Source organism: Artemia sp. Qi Xiang Cuo, chromosome 4 (assembly GCF_049724085.1).
Source record: "Artemia sp. Qi Xiang Cuo chromosome 4, ASM4972408v1, whole genome shotgun sequence".
NCBI classification, from domain to species: Eukaryota; Metazoa; Arthropoda; class Branchiopoda; order Anostraca; family Artemiidae; genus Artemia; species Artemia sp. Qi Xiang Cuo.
In genome coordinates, this window is record NC_142797.1 from 64,251,289 (window position 1) to 64,271,580 (window position 20,292).

A 20,292-nucleotide genomic window follows, 5' to 3' on the forward strand; every position below is an offset into this window, starting at 1 on the left:
AAGAGCGAGGCATTGAGGAGGGAACAGCCCTAATCATATACCGAATAATTTCTGTTTGTTTTAAGTTTTAATGTTGCTCCTTACTTTCAGTTAAAAAAAAACTTGTTTTTTAATTTAATTTTTGAACGTTATTGAATTAATGGAGGTTTTGATTTTGGCTCACCGTACATGAATAATTAAAATAAAATTGCATATTCATTTTACTTTTATTTGGTTAAATGGCTTTCTTGAAAGTTGTTTAATTTTATTTACAAACGTTTTTATTAGTAATAAATATACTTAACTTACGAATTAACTTACGTAACGAACTTCTATCTATATTCATTTATTTTTAATACGTATATTAGGGGGTTCGCCCCCTAGTTAATACCTCGCTCTATACGCTAAAGTTCAACTTTTGTTCCAGTTCTTTAAAAATGACCCCTTAATCATAAAGGCCGCTAATTAGAGTAAATAGCTCTTATGAAAGTATTAAAAAATCTTTGGATTAAAGGGCGAGGTATTGACTAGGGGCGAACCAAATCATATACTTAATAATTTCTGTTCGTTTTAAGTTTTGATGTGGCTTCTTACTTTCAGTTGAAAAACTTGTTTATTTTTTTTATATTTAATTTCTGATCGTTTTTTAATAATGCTGGGACATGCGCCGCCCTCTTCATAGCAATTTCCCTTCCTCCATGAACACTTCCTCCATTGAAAGATCCTCCCACATAACCCCCGACCTCCTCCCACTACCATAAAAAATGCTATATGTAAACATTGGGTAAAGTTCATAACTTTCAGCCCATCCCCCCGGGACTTTGGGGGATTTAGTCATCCTAAAAGACATATTTATTATATTTTCGAGCATGGTTATCTCAAAATTTTGACAAAATGGCTATCTCAAAATTTTGATCGGGTGACTTTGGGAAAAAATGAGCGTGGGAGAGAGTCTAGTTGCCCTCCAATTTTTTGGTCACTTAAAAAGAGCACTAGAACTTTTAATTTCCGTTCAAATGAACCCTCCCATGATATTCTAGGACCACTGGGTCGATACGATCACCCCTTTGGGAAACCACGAACTGTTTGATAACCATTGACGAATAACAAGACACGGAGCTTTTGAAAATTCATTTCATGAAATTCTACTGCCACATAGCGTCTCAGTGGCAAACAGTTGGTATAGTGAATGTTAGAATAAATTTGGTAATATTAAATTGGTAAGCACAATACACTTTTCAATAGAACATAAGCCCTGAAATATACCTGAAAGTATAAGGGTGCCAAAATAAAAATATTTTTTGCCAAATGGACCCATCTTAGGTGTATTCATCTACGAAAACCACAATTTTCTCCAGTTTTTCTTTATTTTGAATCAGGAAGCTTTTAGGTAGAACCATATTTGTTGTCAGCGTTGCCATGTTAAAGCCTGGGAATAAATAATCAAAACTGATTGGTTGAATTTTACAGCTCTTTTCGTCCGTAAAAATTCAAACATCAATAATATGTTGATTGCCAAAGGCAACTTAAATCATTTCTTGCCATGTCTTTTCAGCTTATTTTTTTAGTTTTCACCAACCTTTATTTTTGTGTATTTGCTAGCCCGTAAAAACTCCATAAACGGGACTTTTTTTTATCAAGGATTGAATTCCCGAAGTTTACTAATTATTTCAGATATGGATATGGTTGAGTAAGTTCCCACTTAAGCAATTCGAGCAATCAGATTCGAACAATGGACGAAATCGATGTTAATGCAAATCTACGAAATCGAAGTCGACGAAATACAAATGCCACAGTTGTTTTCATTTGTCATTGTCAATTCAAAAGAACAATTGTTAATCCCAATAACGGCAAATGACAGTGCAGTCGACGAAATGCCACATGAAAACTTTAGGGACTGTGGTTCAAACCTGCCTGTTGTAATCAGAGTTGCAACCCCTTGTGGTTTATCATTATTTGTAGTGATTTTTTATATTGCATAAACAAAGAATCAGTATATTTGCTCATAAATCACTAGATTATTGAAGAAAATAACTAAATCAACCAGAAAATCACTAAAATCTAGGGTTTTTTTGTCACCAGGTGGCAACCCAGGTTGTAAAACCTATTTTGGATTTATATAGCCATGTTGGCTTTGGGTGCGTTTTTAACTTCGAAGATTTATTTTTTGTATTGAGTTGTTTTCTTAAGAGTTGTGTTTTATTGATCTCTCGAGCTATTGTCATGATTTTAAAGAATGCCCGATAAATTCCTAAGAAATTAACTTGGACATTGATCAAGTCTTTTATTCATTAAGTCGAATATTTTTTATTTCCTATCAGGTAAACTCTCAATGTTCAAGAGGTAGATGTGTAGTACTGACAGAAACGGGTTGCTTTCGGGCCAGGGGTAACAAGGGGTAAAGCAGAATCTTGGACAAGTTTTAACACCTACGAGAAGGAAAGAGGCTTAAATTGCGGGGGAAATGGACAGGAAACTTTCACATATCATCTGATACCCAAACCTTAAGAGTTTGGAAAAATCTGAAGTAAAATCGATTACTAAAAATAAAATAAAAAACTTTACGTTGAGGGCGGGATCTCAACAAAATTATACCAATTATATAGGGGAGTATCATCTTTTAGCATTGGTAATCGATCTTGAAGGGGCAACGGTAAGTACCCTCAGTCTCTGCTCATAACCGTGAAGTGTTACAATGGCTCTCACTAAAATTGGGCCTCTGATACCTGGGTCAGTGTTTCTTGGAATCCAATATTGTGTTTTCCTTTGCCCTGGGAAAACTAATAACTGAAATAAATAGCATGGTACTATCTTCTCATATACATTCGACAGAATTGATGACTATATTTGATGAATTTTGCTGACGTTTTTTTCATTGGAGAAGATAGAATTATTACACCAATCACGATCTCGTTTTGGCACCCTCTATACACAGTGCTACGGTCATGACATCTAACTTACTTTTTAGTTTTCAGAGCGCCGGAATCAGCCAATGTACCTTGTATTCGTTACCAGTAATAGTGAGCTTCGATGAAACTTTTTTGCTTTTCATCAATGATGAAGTTTTTGTTGTTACGCTAATAGTGTTCTCTTGCGTGTTGATTTAAGTATCTTCCTCAATGATTTGGCCCGAAGAGGATGTGAAATTTCTAAATATGTATAAACCCAGCCCTGCTAAGCTCACTACGTAGATGGCACCCTACTATCTTCTGTTTTAAATATTATTAAACTTGACGATCTAAGCTTAAGGTATGACAGCCATTGAGAATTTATGTACCAAGGACAGTGAAAATTAACTCTGATTGTTTGAATTGGTGAAGTGGAATCTTACACAACCGTATATATTTTTAAAAATTAGAAAAAAATGGCTGATTCAGTTTTTAATGAAAAAGACCTTCTTATGCAGCTACACATTTTTTTGTAGTAGTGGTTGCCAAATTAAGAAAAAAAAGAAAAATTAACCAAAAAATAAGCCAAAACATATGGCACGAAACAGTTTAAGAAGGTTTAGCTGTCTTTGGAAATCAACGGATTTTATATGTTTGAATTTTGCGGATAAAAAGTGCTGTCAGATTTAATTAATTAGTTTTGTTTGTTAATTGTTTGTTATTTAATTGTTTTCGCGGATCAACGTGGCAACGTTGATAAAAATTTGATATCGCCCTAAACAAACGAAAGAAAAATGTTAGAAAATTGCAGTTTATCTACATAAGATGGGTCTAGGTGGTTCAATTTTTTCAATTTGGATATTCTTTGGGATGGTAATCTTTGATGCATACTTTCCCCAGGATCCGAAGTTTTGGACTAAATTTCAATATCTCAAGGAAAGGGCCAAAGAGTGATAGCCCGACCTATGGTTCTAATCAAAAAGTTATTTTGTTTTCTAGGGGTCAAACAGCTCTTCATCAGGCAGCATTGCATAAACGTAGATCTGTTTGTTGTATGCTGGTTGCTGCAGGTGCTTCACTGAGCGCCAAAGACCGAGATGGCCTGACACCTCGACAGTTGGCAGAAAAAATTAACGACTCAGATCTTGCTCTTTACTTGGAAAGTAAGTCAGGTGGTTCTCATCATTTTCTAGTTGTTTTTAACACCTCCGCTGAAAAAACAGGTATATAGAGTTGATACAAATTCTTGAAACAAAATAAAAAAGTTTCATATACAGGTAAGTTTTTGAGCTTAAAGCATAAATCAGCAAACTGGAACTAATAGTAAAATAACACATTTGACGATACTACTACTATCGCTGACAATTTGTTGCAACACTAAGGTGCATGAGGTCAACAGCTTATCTGCGATAATCTAAAATGTGTTATGCAAAATAACACAAAACCTATGGGAGAGCGAGAAAACTGAGTTATAAGCTTCGATGTTTTTTAGTGTTATTAAGGAATGGTTTACTCTATAAGGAATTTTCCATTAGAGATATAAGGTAAAACTTTGATATTGGCAAAAACCTTCATATGGCTAGTAAAATTTTCCGGTGAATTAACGTTTTAAGTCGAAATAAGATGAGACAAAAAGAAATGTTTTTCGATTCCCCCGTTCGGTGGCGTCAATTGGAGCATGGGAGGGGGGGGGTATTTACCAACCAGGATTTTGAAGAACCTTTTTGCGGTGAATTTTTGTCTTTTTGTATTTTCACCGAATATAAGCTGAAAAATGACAAATTTGCCCCTCCCTCGATTAAAAAAAAAAAATACATTTCGACACCCCAATTAAATCCTCGTGAGTTGTTGTTTTTATAATTTGTATAATTTCAATATGTATAATTTTTCACTATAATATAAACATAATAAATATAATAATTAATTATTTCGAATTCTTTCTGTGCTTGTTTCTCATCAACAGTCGTTTTATATACACAAAAAAACGACAAAATCAGCAAAATTTTGTATATAGCTGTCTGCAGCCCTATTAGGGAGGGCTGGGAGGCAACTACAAGGACTGTGATTATTATTTTTTAGCAAGAAAATTGAATGGCGAATGAAATCGTATTTCGTATTTACCCTATCTAATTTCTACTTACGATGTCAATTTACTGACTTCAACTATATTATGTTAATCAGAATAAATAATATTTTGGAAATGCATTCTGGAAAAAACAGAAATTTTATAAACGTCTGGATAACCCAATTAGATTGAAGAAAACGGATCGAACCAATTTTTCAAGCCTACAAGAATATTACTAAAAAATTTTATGTAATATTTTACCAATATCTTGAAATTTCTAGAAATTCATACCCAATTCCCACCCTCCTTGCGTAAATACCATGTTTTGATTTTATTATGATCATGCAAAATATACTTTTTTCATAACAGGACAATTCTCCACTGTAGTTGACATCTACAGTGACATCTACATTTATATTAACTGAATAGCAAAAGACACTTAAAATTTAACTGAACTTTAACTGAACTTTAACTGAACTGAACTTTAAATTTAACTGAACAGACACTAAAATTTAAATTTAACTGACACTTAAAATTTAACTGAATAGCAAAAGAAAAACGAAATTTTAAACTGACAATCCAGCTGTTAAAATAACCCTCTCTTTCGATGCTTAAATTCAACTGAACAAAATGAAGGCCCACAAGAATCGCATTAAAAAATTTATTCTGATATGAATTTGTCTGTATGAATTGCCTTTTGTTATTCTTAGCTGACCTTGCATAAAGTAATGAGATTCGACTCTTTAATTGTTAGTTTATTTTTAGTTTTATCTCTTTTTCTATTCGTTAGTTCAAATTCGTTTCTATTCTACTCTCTTGTTTTGCTGGAGATTGCTATTAAATTTATAGCCGAAATTTTCAATTAGTTTTACTCTTTTACTCTGCAATTTAAAATTTCCTTATGAAATAATCATCTTCATTGTTTGTATGCAAATGAAACGAAGTGAAAATATATAAATAACGGACAAAAGTTTTAATTAAGACAGTAAAAAACAGATTAACACTAATAAAATCCTGAATCTTTTGTTTTCACATTGATAAAAGCTTCCGGACGTAAAGCCGTAACATTTGGGCTTTTATTTACTTACTTAGACTTAGGTCTTCCCACGCCGGTCAGCTCATAAGGCGATAACGGTGCCTCTCCATGATCCGCCTTTTATATATTTTCATTTAATTTATAAATGTGAAGGCAGCAAGGGCTTATAAATTATTCAGGGAGGGGCTTTGACCAACAAATTTACTAAAAAGAAGGCTATGGTAGATATAGATATATTTCTTACAAAAGCCCCATGGGCCATGGATAATACAAATATAACAACGCATAAAACATAATAATAAGTTCAAACACTTTTGTAAATAACACTACGATAGAATTCCCACCCTATGTCTCATCCCCACACTCACAAAATTTCCGAAATTTCTAATATCCACTTTGCAACTGCTTCCTATTTTATTTTCTAAGTACCTTCAGTTCTTCACAATAACACATAAAATGTTTTAAATCTTCAGACTATCAGTATACCGGACAAGAGAAGGGACCATTCCATACCTTAACCCTCCCTAAATACTTTCTCCCCCCCCCAAGCGGCATAAAATTCCCTCTGACTGATAAAACCCATTTTAAAGTATCATTTTGTAGCCCAAATTTTTGAAATATTTCTTCTCCCCAGGCTTTTTAATGTTTCTATATATTCCAAGGGATTGTGACTTATCCTTGTCTTCTTGCCAAACCTGGATCTCTTGATCTTGTAGCACTTTTTCCACAGCTTTTGCAATCAACCCTGTTTCCACTCCTGGTCCAATGCCGTCATTCCACCAGCCTGATAGCCCATATTTGTCTAGTATACTCTTAATTTGCACAGGCTAAGAATCTTTCCTTTTATCCAATAACATTTCTTTGAAAGCAGTTTTTATTAACCGATAATTGACATAACAATAATGTTTTCCAATAACCTACCATGTGACCATGTGTACTAACCGTTTATTTCTTAAGCTGAAAAGCCCCAGGTCACTCTTTATAACAATGCTATTAAACTTTGTATATAACCCTATTAATCTTTTAAAATAATCGTGCTGTATCCTCCCCATTTCAATCCCCCTTTGGTGTCCCCATAGCATAATTTGCACTTTACTGAAAAAAAAAACAAATGTTTTTACTTTTATAACTTTAATAAATCAAATAATATTAACGTTTTGATTACTAAATATCAGTATATGTATATTAAACTGACTATGTACATTCATTTGTATTTTTTTTCAGTAAAGTGCAAATTATGTTCTGGCCTTGAGAAGGCATAGGGGTTTTGAGACCAACTTTTGTTATCTTCTGCTAGTTTTGAGTTTGACTCGGTTATTTATTGTAATTTCTGTTCGTTTTGGCTTTCATTTATGTATCGATGCTGATTTGTGGTAGTTTCACGCTTGGTAGATTATTTGATTTTATTTTTGCTCATTTTTTGTTTAATTGAGTTCTTTACTTTTTTTGAAAAACTTATTTTGTGGAAAAAGTTTTGTTTAATTAATTTCTGTTCGTTTTATATTACATTTTCAGAGAAAAAGAAAATAATACTCTAAATCTTTTCGTTTTTTTAAGAATTTATAGTTTGGCCTGCTATTTGTATGCTGGAGAAAAATATCCAGCAATTTTTAACAACACACACCCTCTTAAAAATCTGGACACAAATAGTAGTGTTTAATTTAGTTTCGTACCTCCTCTAGTTAGCCTGAAATGGAAAACTTTATACCATTCGCAAAAAAATCTGTTTACTTTCTTTGATACTTTAGATACACTTACGCTATTTTGATTTGGTTAAATTTTAAGAGCAGAAGCAGCCCCGAAAGTTTGAACGTAATACCCTCAGTCGTTCTTGGGATACTGCTGAGATGCCTTATTGGGAATTAGCATAAACACAGTGCATTTTGATTTAATCTTATGCCAACATTTAGTTTTTAAACATAAAGTCAATTGGGAGTGTGGGCGTGGGAGGGGTTTAGTTTCCCTCCAATCACTTTCGACTATTAAAAAGGGCATCAGCCCTTTCTATTTTCAATCGAATGAGCCATTTTCGAAGTTCTTACGACAACTCCTTCGATACAAAGTGCCCTGGTCTAAACAACAACAACAACAAAAAAATATTACATTATACCCACATCGATCTTTACTATAAAAATGTCAAGCCTTCCAATCGAATGAGCCTTTTTTTAGTTTCTACGACAACACTTCCTATAAACACCTTATATCCCCCCAGGGCATAAATTACAACCCTTACCCTAAGGGCTGTGAGGGCGGTTGTCATTCTCTAAGACCTAATTTCCAGATCTTTAAACTACGTTGAAAAAAATGGCTATCTTTAAACTTTGATTGAATGTGTTTGGGGAAATGGTGGGCGTGAAAGGGGGTTAATTACTGGCCAATTGTCATTCTTAAATACATAATTTCCAGAGCTTTCAACTATGTTGAACAAAATGGCTATCTCTAAACTTTCATTGAATGTGTTTTGGGAAATGGGGGGGTTTAAGAGGGGGGGGGTTAATTACTCTCCACTCACCTTCGACTATTAAAAAAATGCAATTTCAATTTCCAATCAAATGAGCCCCTTTTGAAATTTCTACAAAAAACTACAAATTTCTTTCTATATAAACCTTATATGCCCCCATGGATTAACTTACGACCCTCGCACTGAGGGCTCTGATGGGGTTATCATCCTAAAAGACCTACTTTCCAGAACTTTCGACTACGTTGAACAAAATGGATATATCAAAATTTTGATTGGATGTGTTTGGTGAAATGGTGGGCTGATAGGGGGGTTAGTTGCCCTTCAATCACTTTCGACTATCAAAAGGGCACTAGCCCTTTCAATTTTCAATTGAATGAGCCCTTTTTGAAGTTTCTACAACATCGCTTTCTATAAAAATCTTACATGCTCCCAGGGCATAACTTACAACCCTTGTCCTGAGTGTTGTGGGGGGATGGGTTGTCACCCTTAAAGACATAATTTCCAAAACTTTCAACTAGGTTGAATAAAAAGGCTATCGAAAAATGTTGATTGGATGTGTTTGGGGAAAAGGTGTGCGTGAGAGGGGGGTTAGTTGCCCTCAAATAACTTTCGACTATTAAAAAGGGTACTAGACATTTCGATTTTCAATGGAATAAGTCCTTTTTCAATTTTCTACGACAATGCTTTCAATAAAAACCTTATATGCCCCCGGGGCATAACTAATGGCTGTTGCCCTGAAAACTGTGGGGGGAGTGTCCTACTCAAAAGTATAATTTCCTGAACTTTAAACTGCGTGGAACAAAATAGCTATCTACAAATTTTGATTGGATATGTTTGGGGAAATGGTGGACGCGGAGAGTAGAATAGAGTAGAAGATTTTTATTTATAACACGTACATAAATAAATGTCACAAAACAGCGCACATGCCTGGTGGCATACTTTAGCGCTGAAAATATTGCCAACGAAAATACACAGCCATTTTCTAACTAAATTTTACAACAACGAAAAAGAAAATCCTAATGAAAAAAATGCCTAGCATGTCATAAGATAACACTTGCCCTGAGGGCTGTGGGGGAATGTCCTCCTCAAAAACATAATTTCTATCTGGAAATCCACACCACTGAACAAAATGGATTTCTAAAAATTTTGATTGGATGTGTTTGGAGAAAAGTTGGGCGAGAGAGGGGGGGGGGGTAGTTGCCCTCAAATCACTTTCGACTATGAAAAAGGGCACTAGCCCTTTGAATTTCCAATCGAATGAGCTCTTTTCCAAGTTTCTATGAAAAAACATTTCAATAAAAACTTATATGCCCCCAGGGCATAACTTATAACCCTTGCCCTGAAGACTGTGGGGGGAGTGTCCTGCTCAAAGGTATAATTTTCTGAACTTTAACTGCGTGGAACAAAATAGCTATCTCAAAATTTCGATTGGATGTATTTGGGGAAATGGTGGACGTGGAAGGGGTGTTAGTTGCCTTCCAATTACTTTCGACTATTAAAAAGGGCACTAGCTATTTCAATTTCTAATCGACTGAGCCCTTTTTGAGGTTTTTACGACAACGCGTTCTATAAAAACTTTATATGTCCCAGGGCATATATTACAACCCTTGTCCTGAGGGCTGTGAGGGGATTGTCATCCTCACAGACCTAATTCACAGAACTTAAAACTACGTTGAATAAAATGGCTATCTTAAAATCTTGATTGGATGTGCTTAGGGAAAAGGTGGGCGTGAGAGGGGGGTTAGTTGCCCTCCAATCACTTTCGACTATTAAAAACGGCACTAGCCCTTTCAATTTCCAATCGAATGAGCCTTTTTTGAAGTTTCTACGACAACGCCTTCTATAAGAACCTTTTATGCTCCCAGAGCATAACTTACAACCCTTGCCCTGAGGGCTTTGGGGGAGTTTCTTCCTCAAAAACATAATTTCTATATGGAAATCAACTACGCTGAACAAAATGGCTATCTCAAAATTTTGATTGGATGTGTTTCGGGAAATGGTGGGCCTGGAAGGGGTGTTAATCACTTTCGACTATTAAAAAGGGCACAAGCCACTCCAATTTCCAATTGTATGAGGCCTATTCAAAGTTTCTACCACAACTTGTTCGATACGAAGTGCCCTGCTCTAAAAGACAAAAAAATAATAAATGATACATTGTGCCAACATCGTTCTTATAACCCCTCAGGGCATAACTTAAAACCCTTGCCCCGAGGGTTGTGAGGGAGTGTCCTCCTCAAAAACATATTTTCTATCTCGAGATCAACGACGCTGAACAAAATGGCTTTCTGAAAATATTGATTGGATGTGTTTGGGGGGATGATGGGTGATGGGGGGCTAGTTGCCCTCCAATCACCTTTTACTATTAAAAAGGGCACTAGCCCTTTGAATTTTCAATCGAATGAGTCTTTTTTGAAGTTTCTACGACAACGCCTTCTATAAAAACCTTATATGCCCCCAGGGCATAACTTAAAACCCTTGCCCCGAGGGATGTGGGGGATTGTCCTCCTCAAAAACATATTTTCTATCTGAAAATCAACTACGCTGAAAAAAATGGCTATCTCAAAATTTTGATTGGATGTATTTGGGAGACTGATGGGCATTGGGGGGGGGGCTAGTTGCCCTCCAATCACTTTCGACTATTAAAAAGGGCACTAGCCTCTCCAATTTCCAATCGAATTAGCCTTTTTCGAAGTTTCCACGACAATTCCTTCAATACGAAGTGCCCGGGTATGGATGAAAAAAACAATAAATATATATATATATATATACATATATATATATATCATATATATATATATATATATATATATATATATTATATATATATATATATATATATATATATATATATATATATATATATATATATATATATATATATATATATATATATATATATATATATATATATATATATATATATATATATATATATATATATATATATATATATATATATATATCCCCGAGCGGGGATTCCCGCTCATAATTGCTAATCACTTTAACCCTTTTTCTCCATCGTCAAGTACATGCTCTGGAAAGGTGCCAAGGAAGTATAGGTGTGAGAGGATACTCACTCTCTTTGAAAAGGTGTAGAGCTGCTATAGAATAACATAGGAAGGAACATAGTGCTATAGAATAGCATGGGAAGGAACATAGTGCTATAGAAATATAACTTAGCACTCTACTATATATAAATATATATATATATATATATATATATATATATATATATATATATATATATATATATATATATATATATATATATATATATATATATATATATATATATATATATATATATATATATATATATATATATATATATATATAGAAATTGCAATTTCAAAGAAAATTGTACTACCTTTATTCAACGCAGTATTAAAAAATTCAAGAACAGTTAGTGAACTTTTTAAGTCAATGGACCGGTAACTTGCTTTGACCCGGAAGTGATTCTTTTGTTTAGTATAAAAGCAGTTTGTTTTAATTTTGATATATTAGTAACTCTACTGATGATGATGACCGACTGTGTCATCGAAATATTTAGAGTCTTTGTTTTTATATTTTCGTTTCATTGTCTAATAAAAGGACCTATCCCTATTTGGAATTCTTATTGATTTAGGCACTACAAACTTTACCGTAATAAAATTTGAACAAACGGATACAGTAATCCCCAGCTAAACAAACAATGCACAAAAACTTCCGCACTTACGCTTCCAAATACACCCTTTATGTCCAAAAAGGCCACAAATAACTTATCCTCTTGTTTCATGGTATATTTCTTCATTAGACTGGTTAAAATAAAAATTCCACTTCTAGTATTATAATTTTCACACATTACTGATTGTATTTCAATAACTTACTGTGATTTTTCTAGCCACTTATTTAATCTATTCCCTAACACTTTTGCGAAAAGCTTGCTTACACCATTGCCCATACTGATCATGCGGTAATTCCTGAGATCCACGCTATCCCCTTTTTTTTATATAACGGTATGGTGACAGACATATTCCATTGTTCTGGCCATTGAGGGTTGTTGATAATGGACAAAAATGTAAAAGCGATGATTTGGATAACCCATACTTTTACCCATTTCCATACTTGCATTGGGATTCCGTCTAAACCAGGAGCTGAATTACCCTTCTTTTTTTTCATAGTCTTAACTGTTTCATCCTCGGTGACAGATTTTAATAATTCGTAGTCCTCTTCCTTCATCTCCTCTCTCTATAATTTCTTCCTCAAACATGTCCCCGCACATTGAATTTCCATCGGATGTGTAGCTCCTGATTTCTTCTAATTCTTTATTTTCTAAGTAGTCTGGCCATCTTGTTGCCTCAATTGTACCTTTTTCTTCATTTTTATTCCCCGTTGATTCTTTAACAAGCTTCCAGAACTCTTTTGATTCATTTTTTATAAAGACTAACTTTAGCCTTTCAGCTATTTCCATCTCGTACTTCCTTTTTTTTCAACTCTACAAGATTCTTGTATTCCTTTCTCTCTCTCTTATAATTCTGATTTAGTAGTTGAAAATAATCTCCTTCTTTATTTGTTTTCAGTATCTTCAGTGCCTCCCAAAGTTCCTCCCTTTTATTCCTACACTCCTCAGCATAAAATGTCCCAATAGCCTGGTTCCCTCTATTTTTGCATATTTTCTCTCCCGCGCGGTAAACTAACCTACCCAAAATTTCTAGTGCTGAATCGATATTCCCTTCTTGGGCTAATTCTAAACTTTTATCCAGTAAATCTTGATTACTTAATTCCGTCAATAATTCTTCAAAATTATTCTTATCATTTTCCTCCACTCTTAGTCTTTTATGAAGTCCACCCCCCGGATAAGATCTACTTTTACTACTATGCTCCTTAATTGTTGAGGCTGCTTCCACGACCTCTATAGTTGCACTGATAGGAAAGTGATCGGAACCTACGACCATTAATACACCAAAATCTACCACCCTTTCACTCAAAGACAGACTAGTTAAAATCTAATCAATTATGCTTGGAGAATGCCCCGACAAACAAGTAAACTCCCCCAGATTTTTATAATTTTCAAATCTACCATTTAATAACATTAAATTTTCATATCCGCAAAATTCTAGCAAATTTCTACCCAATTTTTTAATTATGTATATAATGCTTCTTTTTAATGGTAGTTTATATTCTCGGATGTTTTCCTTACTACTACTACTATTTACAACTCACCGCAGCACCAATCCGCCTGAGGCCTCCTCCATCTATTCACAGCCTCCCTTTTTAAACCCTCCTATGAAGTTCTCATTTCTCTTAAATCTTTCTTTATGACATCCTCTCATCCCAACTTTGCCGGATGAATGACTGCTCTTTTGAAGGTTTGTTGTGCTTTTCGAAGTATTGATTTGAAAAGCAGGAATTTTTCTTTTTTTTAATTTGGTCATGTTTTAGTTTCCAAATTATGAGCTTTTTTTGGAGTTTTTTCAATTAATTGATGATCTGTTCTGTTCTTCAAAGTGTGAGGGTTGAACAAACATATTTGAAATCAATATTAATTCACTTAACTAAACATGTGCACACACAATACATGATCTTGCTCTAAGAAAAGATCTTATTTTATTTTTTTAATGATGTAATTAGAATATGATACGATGTTTGACAAAACTTCAATACTGCAAGTTATTTGAAAATGACTCGAATTACCCTTAAAAGGAAATTATGCAAGAGAAAGCTAAAAAACCGCCACATCTATCTAATAGCCGTACAAACTGTAGATGATAAAAATTTGTTGAAAAATTCAGTTTATTGGTAAGCATGAACTATACAGGGGGGCTCAGAGGCAACCCGCAAAAAAGTCCAAATTTATCCCCAATTTTCGGAAACTTGTTTTTCAAATCGGCAAATATTATTTTCCTACCTCAGCCGAACCCCCCTCCCACAAAAAAAGTAATCCTACGAGTGGACCTGTTGATGAGGTACCAAACGGCACTCTTTATAAGTAGCGGTTTGGTCGTATTGAGTACATTTATTACGAAAAAGCCCCTTATTTGGCATTCGCCTGTCCTTAGGATGTTTAATTATCGTGTTCCAAAAGAAACTACGAGGGCAAGGCCGTGTCCAAGGAGGGCCAGGGGTAGGGGATTTTACTCAAGCGTTCAGCATAGGGAGCTATTCCTTAATATTCATTTAATTTAAATATAGTTTTCACCACGGATATACTGATATGCCCTCAATTTAATAGACATTTTTTTTATTTGCTTATTTTTGTATAATTCAAGTGGGAATTTTGTATCAACCACGTATTGAAATTAAAAGAAAATAATTTTACAATAATTTATATAAGATACGCTACCTAAAAAGTAGAATGATCAAATTCAACTTACGGTAGAATAAGCAATAAAACTAAAACTAAAATAAAACCAACAATAAAACAGGCCTAACATGCATAAAGTAACGAGGATATATATATATATATATATATATATATATATATATATATATATATATATATATATATATATATATATATATATATATATATATATATATATATATATATATATATATATATATATGTATATATATAATTTTATTTTTTACTAACTAATCTTCTGAACTATGGTTTATTACTGCACTAATTTTGCCAATTAAAGTAAATTTACCATATTATGACCTTTAAAAAATTCAAGAAACGCCAAACGCTAGGTGGTGTGGATGATTTTCTCTCTAGCTCCGATTTCCAGTCTTATAAATTGTCTGTACTCTTCGGGCTATCGGTATTGGTAAATCGGTATAGCTATCGGACTATAGGTAAAAATCGTGCCTCAAAAATTTGGAGTTTATGCATTAAGAGTTTTCATGATTTTATAAACTGCACTGAATTAGAGTACGTCTCACTTAGTGATTAATTCTAGATCAGTCCTAAGTCACACATGGTCTTTTTAGTCAGATAAAAACGAAAAATCAATAAATCTCTGCTTAAAAAAATCTGTATTTAAAAGTACACAGCAAACATGTAAATAAAGGCATGAACAACCTCTCTGAAATGTTTTATTGCCAGGCCTAAGGAGTCAATTAACCCAACACATGGAAATCATATTACATAAGTGGGTTTTATGTATTTCAAAAAAGGATATTTCATTTTAAAATGGTAAATTGACTTATACGCGGCCCTATATACCTTTACGTTCCATTACAATGTTTTTAATTGTATCTTGTTTTTTAGGTCAAGAGTATTTCCAACAGAACGGAAACGAGGATCCCGAGACGGTTGTGTAGATGATACGTGCCTTGAAGTTTGGGGTTTTGTTTGAAACATTCCTTTATCTACTCATTACTGAGTAATCCCTTTAATACCCAGTGTTTCAACCTTACGTTCCAGGTCATGGTTTTGCCGAAAAATGTTTTTTTTGTGAAAAAGGTTATTTTACATATGTTTTCTTCGTTTTGTAGAAAATCACCTTTAACAAATTGTATTTATTCACTTACTATTTCTATATCAAGAGCTGTGTGTACTGTCTACGACGCTTACAATAATTTTGTATGAGTCTTTTATTTATAATTATCACAGAATATTAGAAAAATGGAAATGTATTTTGACCTGGGTAGCTGCCCCTGGAATCTAAACCTTATAAAAGTATTTTCATTTTGTGCTATATCTCGTTTGATCCTTAAAGTCGCAACGGGAAAGCTAACCATAGATATTATCACAGTTTATATAATTATCTAGTATGATCTTTCCCTATTTTACCCATTATAAAAACCCGGACCGAGGTGCGAGTGCTCCAGAGAACGTTTTTGCAGATATAAACATAAGCGGCATTAGATCTTTTCGCGGGTAGACAAAGAATAATCACCTACAGAACAAGTACTGGCAAAACCACTTGGCCGGCTCAACCAATAAGTGGACAATAAGTGCAGAAATAAGTGGGAGGAGCTTTTTGTTCGCACCGAGAATGAAGAGCCAGAAATCATCTGCGGTAAACTTACTGGTATTTTATATAAACTGTGGATAGTATGCTACATTCCTTGTTCATTGTTTATTTGTTCTTTTTTTGCTTAAGTTACCGAGATAAAAATAAAAAAAAGCCAGAAAAAAATTAAATTTATGTTTCAAAGCTTCTGAAGGGTGTTAATGTTCAGGGTTGGCTCTATAAATGTAGTGTGGACTTTCATTGTCTTTCTAATGACCTGTTCTCATATTCCTGTTCTCATAAACCTGTTTCCGATTCACACTACCGCGTTCATTTGCATTTGAATCTAGTGAATAGCTTGTTCGGAGTAAAAGATCGAACCACTCGTCATTCTTTGGTTTGGCCATTTTGGTCTTGGCCAATTAAGTTGCGTGGCCTTAAAACTTTCCATTCTCTCTCCTAAGGCTTAGCAATCTTCAAGGCAAACAATCTTCAATCAAGAATCTTTAAATGTCAAATGAGAAAGAAAACATGTCAAATGTATTCATGTCACATGTCACTTCAAACATATCAAAATGAGAAAAAAAACTTTTAGCAATGTTAAAGTGGAGCCTTTTATCTTATGTCTCCCCCTTACGCTAGGAACCTATCCCTTTAGCTCCCTCCTAAACGGAGTTTTAATAATCCCTTATTGATATGAATTGGCCTATAGGTATGAATAAATCTGATCTTGAGAGAATGAAATGGGGTTGGTGCTTCATAGCGTACATTCTTAGGTCTGGATTTCACAAACTTTCGTGGAGGGTTCTTTGCGACTAACCTAGAGTCTCCTTATTCCCTTTTGTTCCAGGTATGACTATAAGGTAGTGGACCTTTGGATGATCGGATTGCTGTGTACTGGGCATTATATTATCATTTCTCGCCATATCTAAGGGTCTTTTTTGGCCTTTTTTTCCTGATGAATCGAAAAACTGCAAATGTTTATTTTTCCGAATTTAAAAACCTTCTTGTATAAACGATGTCAATTACAAACGCTATTTATTTACACTTAAATACAAGTTTTGGGGGTCAGAATTTGGGCACACTGGTAACATCTACTTTGGGGCAATTGAAAATTATGTAAGGGAATTCAAATAGAAATGATGTAAATTTTTAAATTCGTCAATGCGCAAAATTTGAAACAGTAAAATTTTGTGGAATTTTAGCAGTCTGTAAGTTCACCTATTTTCGTTTAAATTTAAAAACATTAGTTTTGTTGCATGATCACTCCATGGGTGCCAATTTGGCCTCACTCCTAGATCCCCTTCCCCAGATTTGAAAATGAATTGCCCCCTCGCCTATGAATTTCTTCAAGTAGTGTTTTTTGTATCTTTGTTAAGAATACTGCTACTACTAGCAACTCACTGCCGCACCAAGCCACCAGAGGCCAAGACAGCTAAGTACGCTCCTCCTCTATCTCAATCTGTTCAAAGCCTCTCTCGAAACACCCTCCCATGAAGTTGCACCTTTCCATCAAATTTTTCCTTACGATCTCCTCCCACCGTGTTTGGAGACGATCAGCTTTTCCTTTGGCTGAATTGGCTTTAAGAATAAAATGTAGATAAATCTCTAATCCCCCCATACATTCTTTGTATTGGTGCCCCTGGATAACTAGCATGTTATGATATCTTCTGTTGTAATATTTTATAAATGTTAATAGTAAACGTTGTATGGAGTTGTTTCACAGCTGATGCTCATTCTTTATAAGCCTTGTGCCTTCCCTCTATCGGCTGAAAAAGTGTATCTTTCTGGTATTTTTGTACCTTGTATATATTTGTCAACACTGTCTTATGGGAAGTTCTCATATTTAATGTAGGTTGCACCCAACCCAAAGTCAATTTATGTTAACCTGTGATTTTAGCCTTTTTCTACACACAATTTTTAATATATTATTCTGGTTGATTGCGGGGTTGTATGTAAAGTACCAGTATGAACTTGATAGGATTTTATAATTGTAACGAAGATTTCTGATGTCGTAAAACCGGTGACATATCATTAGACTCATATTCGATTTTGTTTTAACAAAACAGGTTTTTTTTTTGGTTTTTTTTTTTTTTTTTTTTTTTTTTTTTTTTTTACATAATCTAATCGTTCAGAAGGGATTATCAAGTCTATTAAACAAAGTCAAAAATAAATAAACATGAAAGAAATACCAAAATAGTATCCAAAAGAAATATATATCTATCAATATTTAGAAACCAAATATATATAATCAAATTCAATTGAATAACATATATATTTATATCACATTTTCTAAAATGTAGTGTGTTTTCTAGCGGCTCAATATCGATTTTTAGATTCGGCAGAAAGCTGTTAAACCGGTTTTGATACATTGATAAAAATATCCCGAATCTAATCGAATCTATGTCACTGTTTCTTGATTTTCTGTAAAAAAAAAAAAACATAAAATAAAAAGATAACAGAGCGTGTAAGGAATATCAAACTAGCCCCGTGTTCAATAAGATTGCTGCAATTTATTTTTGAAATTTTTGCGTTCAATAGCCAAGTACAATTATTGAATTGTGTTCATAAGCGTTTATTGAAACCCACCGCTATTAATGATTTGGTTATTGTGCTTCAGAGCTCAATAAGCTGTAATTCCTCCTTTTATAGATAGAAAATTTTTGGATATTTATCTGTTTGTATAAGGGAACTTTATTTTGATTAGGTTCAAAAGTTCTATAGTATGCAAGCAAGGCCGTGTCTAGGGAGGGGGGTTGAAGGGTTTGACCCCCCCCCCGAAATGTTTGTCTGACTCATAAAACGGAATACAAATGGATATAAACAAGTTTTTATGCGTTTTTTGAGTTTTTTTTGTGTAAAGCCCCCCCCCCACCCCCAAAAACAAAAATCTTTGTGAAAAACACCCTCTGAAAAAAGCAAAAATCCTGGACACGGCCCTGCATATAAGATTTTTTTTTGATAAGACATCTATTTTGATGCTAAAATGCATTCGGTAGAGCGCAACAATTACGCTTATTCAATAAATTGTTGCAATTATTTGCAATAAGCGCGGGGTGGATTGGTCCACCCCGTTGAACGTGGGGTGGTTTTGGTCCTCTGTGATACTAGACGAAACTGGCGATTGATGTAAATTATTCTTATAACTGTTACTTTTATCGCTCACCCAAAATCTTGGGGTGTCAGAAAAGACGAAATCGAATCACTGTAGACCTATTGGTAGCATTCTATTTTGATTCTTCTGTGAACGAACTACTATGGAACAACCAAACTTTTTTTTTCGTCCTTAGCAGCAAAGATTTACTTAATTGGTGGAAAAGGTTCTTTCAGTTTGATTTAAGTTCCATTAAGTTTAATTCAAGTGCCATCTATGATTTCGTTGAATTACTTGAAATAGTGGGTGATTCATTTTTGGTTTTGTGTGTTTCCTTTTTTTGTAAAAATTATGAAAAGGAAAAACACCATTCGATTTTCAACTTGATTCTCTATATGAATACAAAAATTATTTCTGCCAGAAATTCCATTAGTTTTTTGAGTGTTGTAACCTAATCCTGGTAATTTCAAATTCTTTCCAAAGAAATGAAACCTGAATTAAACTGAAAGAATCTGTTAAAGTCCATTGAGTCAAGCTTTACTTGTAAAATTAAGCAAGAATTGTTTAAATTCTTGCTTACCAGCTTTGTTTTTACATAAATCTTGCTTACCGGCTTTGTTTTTAAATAAACCTTGCTTACCAGCTTTGTTTTTAAATAAACCTTGCTTACCAGCTTTAAATAATTTCTTAGACCACACTGCCTTTCCATTTACAGATTTTAACAAATGAGAATATAGTGACAACGGGTATATTATTTTTAAAATATTTAAAAGTGTTAAAAATATTATACCTGTTTTCACTATATTTTAGTTTGTTAAATTCTTACCAGCTTTATTTTGTTATGATTGTTAGTTCATGAGAAGAATCAGAATAGATTGGTACTACT

General features: G+C 33.9%; 1 protein-coding gene across 1 annotated transcript in view; it reads left to right on the plus strand.

The window, feature by feature from the left end:
* The window catches only part of LOC148953327 (eye-specific diacylglycerol kinase-like), a 152,505-nt gene extending 133,347 nt beyond the window's left edge, over window positions 1-19,158 (plus strand). The window contains exons 13-14 of the mRNA XM_089087926.1: window positions 3,867-4,030; window positions 15,625-19,158. Of these exons, the coding sequence (XP_088944052.1) occupies window positions 3,867-4,030; window positions 15,625-15,677 (217 nt within the window). The 3' untranslated portion in view covers window positions 15,678-19,158. The remainder of the gene's footprint in view (window positions 1-3,866; window positions 4,031-15,624) is intronic.
* Window positions 19,159-20,292: the final 1,134 nt, after the last annotated feature.